At 34.1% G+C, this 11,135-nt stretch overlaps 1 protein-coding gene across 1 annotated transcript; it reads right to left on the reverse strand.

Moving 5' to 3' along the window:
- Nucleotides 1-5,939: 5,939 nt before the first annotated feature.
- On the reverse strand, nucleotides 5,940-10,882 carry LOC133822075 (potassium transporter 6). The gene is made up of 8 exons (XM_062254283.1): nucleotides 10,471-10,882; nucleotides 9,847-10,327; nucleotides 9,694-9,747; nucleotides 8,950-9,210; nucleotides 8,788-8,840; nucleotides 7,992-8,115; nucleotides 7,645-7,899; nucleotides 5,940-7,268 (listed from the first exon to the last, which is right to left on the reverse strand). The coding sequence occupies exons 1-8, from the start codon at nucleotides 10,507-10,509 to the stop codon at nucleotides 6,205-6,207; spliced, it is 2,331 nt and encodes a 776-aa protein (XP_062110267.1). The 5' UTR covers nucleotides 10,510-10,882; the 3' UTR covers nucleotides 5,940-6,204.
- Nucleotides 10,883-11,135: the final 253 nt, after the last annotated feature.

The following is an 11,135-nucleotide window of genomic DNA, read 5'->3' on the forward strand; positions in this document are numbered from 1 at the left end:
ATACACACTATACAGGTGAGTGACCATAGGGTCACAAAAAGTGTGTGTCGCATTCCCATTCATTCATATGGCATCTGAGTCAGTCAAGTGCATAATGCACTCCCGGGGTGGCCTAGCCATAATGGCTTGCGCTCAACGTGCATAATGTCGATCACGACTTATAAGCCAAGCCTTACAGATCCTCGACTTATAAGTCGAGCCTTGGAAACCCTCGACTTATAAATTGAGTCCCTTTTAACCAAATATACCCCCGACTTATAAGTCGATCAACATAATACATTCATCATACACATAGATATAATGCATTACAGTATACAAAAACAAATATACACATGCATAATTATAATCATGCTCATTAGCTGAGCTCGAGCCCTAATCATGTTTACATTTAACCATTGGGTCAAGCCCCATTCATATTACATTAATAGCTGGGCCAAGCCCTATTCATACATCTCATGCATTGGGTCCAAGTTTCTTACTTCGATCCTCGTGCAAATAGTGGAACGACCCTGAGCACTAATCTTGACCCGAGCCTGGCAGAAACCCTAGTCACAACACAAGTATACGCTCATCAGGACTTAACCCTAGAACTTGAGTTCCAAATCGAACTCTAACTCTTAAAACCATGGTTCCCAGTTAACGGGGCGCTAAAAATGTCCCCCGAGCCCCCAAGTCAAATTCCCCGAGCCCCCGGCCCTAGCCTTAAAAATCAGCATTTTAGCATTTCGGGGCCCCTAGCGCGGTCGCGCCTGCCCTTGGCGCAGTCGCGCCCATAGAAAGTTTGGGGCTTCTGGGCCACTGGCGCGGTCGTTCCCCCTCAACTCGAGACCCCAAATTGGATTCCAATTTCCCCTTTTTTGGGACACTAACGCGGTCCCAATAGGTCCCCAAAACTTAAAAATTCGCCCAGAACATGGTGTTCTTCCCCAAATCGCAAACTTACGATTTCAAGCTAATTTCATACCTTGAATTCGACCCAAACAAGTGTTTTTAATAGGATTCCAACCACAAAAACACTATATTAGACCTAGCCAACAAAACCCACTACTCAATCCATCACAAACACAACATACAACTCAACTAGGAATAAAAAATCATAATAACTCAAAAATACCATTGAATGTCAAAGCAGGGGAAGCCTCACCTCTGAATTCGAATTCTCTAGGGATGAAGATGACCCTAGCAGCCTCTAAACCCAAATCTTCGTTGCTACTCCATAAAATTTAGTCCAATCTTGACCAAGGTTTGGCTTCCACACTTGATCTCTAGCCACACTCTTCTCAAACTTCCAAAAGCTCCCAAAACCCAATAGCCAAGTCTTGAATGTGTGAGCCTAAGTGACCCTAGCAGCCTCTAAACCCAAATCTTCGTTGTTACTCCACAATGTTTAGCACCAATCTTCACCAAGGTTTGGCTTCCATACTTGATCTCTAGGCACACTTTTCTCAAACTTCCAAAAGCTCCCAAAACCCAATAGCCAAGTCTTGAATGTGTGAGCCTAAGTTCAGTTGCCCATTGCTATCTAATGTGATTAGATAACCACTATACCCCTTGCCCCTTTTTACCTTAGTGATTATTTTAAGGGCAAAATTGTCAATTGGCTTAATTTCTGCTAATATCAAATTATCTCATATAATCTTAAATAACCTATCAAACCAATATTCACCAATTAATTCCTGTTACTCTATAATTCCCGGTAATTTATCAAATTACCAAAATACCCCTAAGCTCGCCCCAAGCCAAGAATTTTATCCTGTTGTGACTTTTCCGCTAACTAGCTCCCTAGGATCGCCTCATGTCGCGTAACTCAAATATCCACATAATAATGTGGTTACAATTATATATCACACATATTTACAATTATATCCTCAATGAGTCAAAATTACGAAAATGACTTTCTAATAATAAACGAGCCCACATTCATATTTAATACACTTAAACATGCAAGTATAATCATATCATAATACAATTCACATAATAACATGCTCATAACACATAAGCACATAATTAACTCAATTATTGCCTCCAGACCCCCTAATCCAGGCACTAAGCCATATTAGGGAATTCGAGACATTACAATTATATTTTAATTAATTAATATATTTATTTTTGTTTAAGTTTATGTTTGTTCTAGTTTTTGAATTTGACAGTAACAACAAAATATTTTATATTATATGTTTAATATAATATTAAGTTTAAGTTTAATTAAATTTTATTTAATTTATTAAATAATGGTTTTATTATTTTTAAATAATTATCATTGTAAAATATCTCAAAAATATTCTATTTCAATTTGTTTAATTACTTAATTATATTTAAGTTTAAATCATGTTTACAATTTACGGTTAAATATAAGAATATTAGGTTAAATATAAGAATATTTTATTAAAATTAACATAAAAAAAATAAAAAATTCTTAAAATTAAGAATTTTCATTATCCATATACTTTTTATATAAAAAAGATATATTTTAAATAAATATAATTTACAATTTACGAGACAAAATCTAAAAATTACAAGTCAAACAAACATACAAATTGAATATGGTCCTTTTTTTTATTATAATTTATCTATCTTAATTTTATGAATAATATTTGTAATTGTTTAGTGAAGAATATTCTAAGATTAACCATGAAATTTGTTTGTTATATTATTAACTCTCTGGATTATGTTACCAATAATCTACTACTAATTCAAATGATTTATATATTTTAAAGAACAACAAAATTATACGTTACTTTAATTGTAAGCTTATAATTAACAATAATGTATGTCATATTTATCAATAAAAAACGTTGACATTATTTAAACAAATAATAAAATAAAAATCATCACAAAATTGTAGTGGTGTCAATTTTGCAAAATTTAAAATAGTCAAAAATACCAATTTACAAAAACATGAACGGTTGTTCTACAATTTGCTATGTCATATAGAGTCGGTTACCTCTATATCTTTGTCGCGTTGACTTTACTAATTTATATTATAATACGATTTTTATTTTATTTTGTTTTATTTATTTATTTTTAAAAAAAAGAACAAACAAGAAGAAGATTTCAGTTGGCAAGGAAGAAGAGTGATTGAAAAGCTATATAAATTATCTTTATCTAGTTGGAACTTGGAAAAGTACTATTGAGTACAATAATTACACAAATAAGTGGGGTTAATGTGGCAATGAACACACACACCCTAAGTCTTACCCTATTTTCTTCTCCACTTCAATTTGTCTATGAGAAAATATCATTCTTTTTTAATTAAAAAAAGTAATGAAGAGTTTACTTTTGTTTTGGTTTTGAGATTTTTTTTTAAAGAGGAGGGAGAAGCATGCAATTTGAATTTGTACACGTCTTTGTTATCAACTAGAAGTACTATAGTTGATTTAATCTTATATTTTTGTATGGGAAAAAAGAGAAATGCTGGTGTCCTCACGCTCCCAACCCAACGTTACTTTAGGAATCTACTAGAACGACAGATAGAATGTAAAAGAGACTTGTCTCATGCTTTCTCAATGACTATCTTGAAAGTCCATCAAGACTAGGAGTCACTTCAACCTATAAAGGTAGGCCAAAATGAAATATAATAATTTCAACCTCACTGTAGTTGGTGGATTCAATCTTATATTTGATTAAACTTTTTTAAGTTGTATTGTAATAATTATTCTACTAGTGTTTGCTGTTTGGTAGGGAGGAAAGATGGGTGGATAGAGAGAAACGAAGAGAGATTATTCTCTCTAAAACTATAAATTCAATTCTTCCCAACAAATGGAGGGATTCAAGAAAAAAAAAGACTCTTTGGTAAGAATGAATATGATAAACTCTTCTTAATGTTGCTTGATATTAATTTTAAAGTATTTAAATAAAATTAACATTTTAAATTATCATATTGTTCTTTTTTAACATGAATATTTATGATTTTTTTAAAAGATAATTATGATATTTAATATTGTCTTTTTATTGAATTGAGATCGAACTTTTTAGATTTGGAGCCTTCCCCATCCCCTCCCTTTCTTCTGCCAAACAAGAAATTCCAGTAATTCTACTTTTTCCTTCATCTCTCTCACTCCATCCCCTTCATCCACCCATTTCCTCTCCCTACTAAACATAGTGTTAGTATAATAAATAATGGTCAAGGTGGTTTTAGTTGAAGATTTTGGTATTTACTTGAATCAAGTGGGTTTATGAAGAGAAAGAGATATGAAATTAGTGAGAAATTTATACAAAAGAACATATGTCACATAATTAAGAATTTACAAAGATTAAAAACCAAAATGATATATTGCTAGACTTCCACTTTATTGGTTCTATGAGACTCTTTTTTCTTCTTCTTGATCTACTAATTTAAATAAGATTGAAGCAAAACTTTTATAGGGTATGGATGTGGACAGAAGATTGTTTAAAAGACAGCAGATCTAACATGGGATTGTCATTTAAGAATATGTATGAGTATATAAATATATATCTTTTCTTATAGTGATATGACATGAATTTTTTTGAGCATAATGATGTTGAGACTAAAAGCTAATAAATAGTAGGGTATACATACAAATCCATTGGTTTCTTAAAAGCTCGAGAAACCAATTAAGATTTCATGGAGGGCCACTTTCACATCATAATAAGAATGAGAATGTAAATTTTGGAGGACAAGACCTATGAAATTTCAACGGATATCATTCAAATTCATGGCCCTTCATTGGAACTGGGGCCCTTTCCAACCAACTTATGGGCCTTATTATCCAATTTCAAGCCACAAAATTTAGTGTCTTTAAGCCCATAACAACAGCTAAGCCTTTTAAGATTATGATTTGTTACCAAAAGGGGGTGTTTGGATTGGACTGTTTAATAAAATCTTTAATTGACATGCAATGCTACCAAATCTCACAACGTAACGACTTAATAATAAAAGGCAAGGTGCAAAATGAACTTTAATGTTGTGTGAAAGTAATTAAATGTTCATGTTTTTAATTTTGTAGTAAAATAGCCTAATCATCTATTTAATATCACATATTACCAAATACACCCTTTAACAAATTACTATTTTATTTTAAATATTTTAATATTATGGTATATGTATATTAGTTTTGTTTAATTAGTTTTTATTTTAAAGTTATTTTTATTTTTTTTCGTTTTTTATGGATTGTTGAATGATCAACTATACCACAAAATATATATACTGAGTTGAAAAATAATATACCATCAAAACTTACAAAATTATTACTAAAAAATGTATATACTATGCTAACAAAGTTATATACTACCATTAAAATGTATATACCATGATACAAAATCATATACTACCACTATGTATAATAAAATAGAAATTAAATATCACAAAATAAAAATTATATACCATACCACAAAAAACATATACACTAATTGGAAAATAATATACCAACAACCTATAAAAAACTTAAAAAATCAATATAACTTTAAAATAAAAACTAATTAAACAAAACTAATATACATATAACACTATATTAAAGTCATACAGTCCTAAATAAATAAATAAATTATAAAAAAAAGCAGTTTAAATAATCAACAATGTAAAATGGTCATTTATCTACAATTTAAAAAATGAAGACATTAGCTTCTTGATGGCTTTACTTTGGATCATTTCCTATAATTTCTCTAATAATAATCCTTTTGCTGACTAATAGGAATAGCTGTGTTGAAAATCACATATGAAAACAAGACCAGAAACTAAAATAGTTTCTCTTATCTCTTGAGTTCAAGCACTTTTCTTTAAGAGCCCCATGTCATCTTGTATTGAGAACAAACTCATATAATATCACTAATGGTCCATTGGTGACATTATTGAATCTAATATGGTCCATGGATTGGAAAGAGAACTCTCAATAACCACAATGAATGAATGGGATAAACAAATAAATGTAGGATTTTCCTAAAGAAAAAAAAAACCCAAAAGAGTGTTTGTGTTACTCCACTTTTCTAAGAAAATTAATAGAATATTACTAAATTTTTTACATGGCTGTGGCTGCTGCTTAAGAAAATATCCCCTCTTCCATAAACACAAAAAGAAAGAGGGCCCTGCAGCAACCAAAATGACTCCCAACTCCTGCACAATCTCTTTCACCCCCCATGAAATGAAACACTGGTGGGTTTTTACTATCTTGCACAATATTACAACATGTACAGTTTGTGCTATAAGTTTCTATCTGTTTTTCTTTTTCCTTTATGTTTAGGCCAAAACTAAACATGGTAGATCATCCCCACCTCAAGAGTAGAAGCTCGAGGTACGTTTAGAGCATAAGTGGCTCCCCTACTGTTCCTTCTCAAGAACTCGTATCCATAATTGATTGCAAATCTCTTTGTTATGCTTGATCCTGGGTTTGCTCTCATGTATGTGTTCCCTAGTATGTAAGCTATTCCAGTTTCCCTAGCTTCCATCAACTCGGCTAGTTCCGCTTTCCCACTTGTATCAATCTTGGGACTTTCTGGCAAGACAAACCTCACCTTTTTTCTTTGTTTAATCACTGGTGGCGATGTTATTTCCCTATGATTTGATGTTCCAACTGTACATTCTTGTTCTTCATTGTCCTCTCTTATTTGAATCCCGCCTGCCTTGGCAGTTGACCTTGTTCCAATAACTGTCATTTTCTCATCTTCCTTTTCCATATCTTCGTTTGAAAGGCTGTGAGTACTGCTTTCAGAGCGAATGAACTCTGCTATACTACAGATGAGATCATTTTCAAATTCCACATCATCTTTGTGGATGTCACGGTAGCCATATCTAACAATGCACCTGTATAGCCTGTACTCTTTTGGGCCAATTTGTCCCACCAGAAACCGCTCCTCGGGTTTGACATGTGGGACTGGTACAGATTTGATGCAGAGGAAAACCAGGACCTGGTGGAAGGCTGGAACATTGGTGACAAAGTGGGAAAAGATTGCTGGGATTCCTGATACAAGCTCAGTTTGTATGATTCCAATCCCGCGAACTCTGACAATGCCTAGGCTGGGACCCAGGCTAAGTAGCCAATTGAGTGAAACTTTGTTATGGATTTCAAACTCATATTTTTTTATTGTGCCATAGTGCCAAGTATACATGATCAATAAGAATATGAAAGAAAGGGCAACAGGTACCCAAGCTCCTTCCAGAAACTTGATGAGAGAAGCAGAGAAGTACAGAGCTTCAATGGAGCCAAAGAAGACCACAAAGCCAATTGCAAAGAAAACACTCCGGTTCCAGCATAAAACAATTACAAGGGACATTAAGCACGTAGTGACCAGCATAACCGTGATTACTGCCAAACCTGTTTCATGCAGACCAGTGGGTAAAGAAGCAAACATAAAAAATAATTATTAAGTAAGACAGAGAGAGGGCAGTATCAAATGCATTACAAGAATTGTCGTTCTGTCAATATATTATCACATTTAACAACTACATGTTGAGTATTTATCTTCAAATGGAAAAAGAGGTAGATTTGAGGCAATTAAAAGTTTATAACAATGCATATGATGACTTCTATAATGATATAAACAGTGATCCAAAGTTATCCGGTTTTGACATTCACATTCGCGAAACCAATTACCAGACAAAGTATTGAACTGATCCTCCATTCCCTTATTATAAAAAACTGGTATTAAGTATGAACATCAACTAATCCAACAAGTTGCAAATTATCATACCTGATGCATTACCCAACCGTTTCGTGTCTCTGAAACCAATAGTAACAGCCAAGCATAGTATCATCAATATCCAATTGATCTCCGGTATATAGATCTGACCATGGAACTTGGAGGAGGTGTGGACTATTTTGACCCTTGGGAAGCACCCCAGAGCAGAACATTGTTTAATGATTGAAAAAGTTCCAGTAATAATGGCCTGACTTCCTACTATGGCAGCAAGTACAGCTATTATGAGAACTGGCCATCTTATTCTTTCTGAAAAGAAAAATTTAGGGTGCTTTTAGTTAGCTGATATGTAAATTATTTTTTAAACTCAATCTTTGAAAAGAACCAAGTTAAAATCCTACCTGGTACAGACACATAAAACCCAATATGGGAATCATTTTCACTAAAATGGTGCTGAGACAGATATGCAGCTTGACCCATGTATGCAAGAACTAAAGCCGGATAAACAATAGAAGTGAAAGCAATCTGCAAAGAAGATGGAAACCCATTAGAAAAGTGCATGTCGGAGACCTATCCTCATTTCAGCATAAAATTTTTCTTGAAAATAACTTGCGAACTCCCTAAAAGCAGAAGAAATAATTTCCTTAAGGTAGTTTGCCCACCAACTAGTAAAACTCTAAACCAAAGCTTTTTCTTTGGAAAGTTTGACTTTATAAATAAAGCCAATGTGAAAAGTCTAGCACTTGCAGTAATCATATCCACTCGTGTTTCTTAGTGTATGTATACAACTTCCAATCGAAACTAAACCGCTTTGAAAAGGATTTCTGATAGTCAAAATATAAGACTATACACAAAAGCATCAGTCAAAGCTGATGCCAGTCCTTCTAAGGAATCCCAGTAAGGCATCTCAAACATACTGAAATGTTATTTTATGTCAAAAGCCAAATCCTACGAGGCTAGTGTCAACTGCCACAACCATGGACTGGCTAGAAATCGGGGTGAATAAGTCTCCTTGGACGGAGGCAAAGTGCCAGCCAGCTGAGTCAATACTGTTGCAAGGAAAGAGATTCCTAATCTAAGAGATTAAATGATTAATCACACCATGAAAAACAATAAAAAAATTCATGGCATGTGGTACAATGAGTACAGAGACCACAATCTGAATTGCAGGTCTGTTCATCACTATTTGAATTATACCTTGATTGACAATTGTGAAAAGTGTCCAAGATCAGCAAACATGGCTTCTGAACCTGCCAAAATTAAAATGCTTATGTAAGAAACTATTCCAAAGCTCCCTTGCTTGCTTATATTAGAAGACCAATCAAATTTATATTCAACACCAACCGTAGAAAATTTTACCTGTTATGCACAACAATATTCCACCCAGGGACTTCCAACCTTCAGATTGAGTTTTCTTTAAAAACTCATACATATAATATGGAGAAAGAGCTCGGTACACATGACGATTCCATTTGAAAATATTATAGACACCAATGGCACTGATGCATAGTAGCCAAATCATAACTATAGGAGCAAAGAGGAAGCCAACCCTGTGGGTACCGTAATGTTGAAGTGAGAACAAGCCAATCAGAATGATACATGCAATTGGGACCTCAACATCTGCAAAACCATGAAACTCTGTTTTAGAGCACTATAGCATATGAATGCACTGTGGAGAAAAGTAGAGATAAGGGTTATTGAATCTAACTGCTGATGAAAACAAAACCGCGTGGTGTCATAGGTATAAAGAGCAGTAAAAAACACTAGAAACAGGCAAGCGAGAAAGAAAACAAAGTTCAACTTTTTCTTTCCCCCTCTCCGGAGAAAGAAGAAGTTTGATTCTCAGTCCAGTCAGTATAGCAAACTTATATGGCTAGTTTTAGAACTTTGGTTTGGGAAAAATTAAGGATTATAATTGGGAAACACAAAAGGAAAAGGAAAGACTATAATTAGGCATAAAATGAGATTTCCACTGTACACTAGAGAACAGTACACCATCTTAAAGCAAAGCAATTAATCCATTAAACTATGATTTTCTCTGTTCTACTCATACAGAATGTCTTAATAAGATAAGCATGATTAGAAAGATATTAAGGATCTTACATTTGTGATGCTCCTTGGACATAGAAAGCTCAAGACCAGAAACCGCAGAAAAAACTGCCCAAATTCAAATAAAATCCAATTAAGTCGAAAACAAATAACAAAAAGTTCAAACTTTGCATCGAACAAGGAATCCCAGACACCAAAAAAGATTACCTGAAATAGCTGGTGTAAGGACACCATCACCAATCACCATACAAGTCCCAATCAAAGCCAGAATAAGCAGAAGTCTCTGCAAAACCCTGTGCTTCTCCAACATGGACTTCAACCTTGACCCAATACTCGAGTCCTGTGTGGTGTCTTTCTTGTACTCGGAGAGCTCCTCGTCGGCCACCTGGCAATTGGGCAGTGAGTTAACTCGGGCGTGTCGACACAGTAAAGAGTAGAGAGCAAATGTCCCTCCCTCGCCATTATCGTCGGCTTGGAGAACAATAAACACGTATTTGAGAAGAGGAACGAGAGTGAGAGTCCAGAACACAAACGACAACACACCATAAATCTCTTCGTTTGTCTCAGAGTGAGAAATATCTTCGGCAAATGTACTCTTATATACGTATAGAGGGGAAGTGCTTAAATCTCCATACACAACTCCAAGACTCTGAAAAGCCAGAGCCAGAATTGTCTTCCATGACCCTTTCTGTGACCAAAAAAAGAACAACCCAGATTACCAAACAGGAAAAGATTACAGAATGTGTTGAAAACTCACCGAGAAAAAAAAAACAAATAGTAATAAAATAAATAAACAATTTAATTGCTTTTTTTAACATGAACCCATCTAACCTTAGCTTGGTTATGAAAGCCTCCAGTTTCCAGATCCATGGTGATTGGTCTTAGTAATTCAGAAAAGCCATTGTTGCTCTGGATTGAAGGGATTTAACAAAGGCCCATTTGCAGACACACCCTTCCTTCTCTAAACACTCAAAGAGAGAGAGAGATACACCAAGTCTTCTTCTTTTTGTTGCTTAGGAAAAAGATTATTTATTTATTTATAGACTAACTTTTCAACTCTACGATGGGTTGCCTTGCAAATATTAGAAAAGAAAAAAAGAAGAAGAAAAGATTAGATAGACTCAACACAAAGACCCTTCTTTTATAAAAGAAAACAACAAAATCTCACCACCCTGGTCTTGAAAAACTACAAAGAACGTTTGACACGAGATTAATTCTCAGTTTTTTTTTTTTTCTTTAACCAGGAAAATACTATAATTATTTTATTTTTAAAACTCTTAGTTGAACAACCATCAATGGAGACAATAAGCTGACCATACACGAAAAGCCACATAAGAATTGAAAAGGGTACTCAAATTTGGAACAAAAGTATAAAAGATTAGAATAATATTTGGGATGAGACTTTTTTTTTTTTTTTACCAGAGAGAGAGAGACAAAGACAGAGACACTGAGGGATTTTGTAGCGTAGTTGGTGACTGACTGTGAGACTCGGCAAA

Source organism: Humulus lupulus, chromosome 3 (genome assembly GCF_963169125.1).
Source record: "Humulus lupulus chromosome 3, drHumLupu1.1, whole genome shotgun sequence".
NCBI classification, from domain to species: Eukaryota; Viridiplantae; Streptophyta; class Magnoliopsida; order Rosales; family Cannabaceae; genus Humulus; species Humulus lupulus.

Bases quoted from the DNA above. Each gene is read 5' to 3' on its own strand.
- LOC133822075 (XM_062254283.1), bottom strand. From the start codon at position 10,509: ATGGATCTGGAAACTGGAGGCTTTCATAACCAAGCTAAG. The intron at 10,328-10,470 runs GTTAGATGGGTT...TTTTGGTCACAG, and splicing joins GCTTTCATAACCAAGCTAAG to AAAGGGTCATGGAAGACAAT. The intron at 9,211-9,693 runs GTAAGATCCTTA...ATGGTTTTGCAG, and splicing joins GTCCAAGGAGCATCACAAAT to ATGTTGAGGTCCCAATTGCA.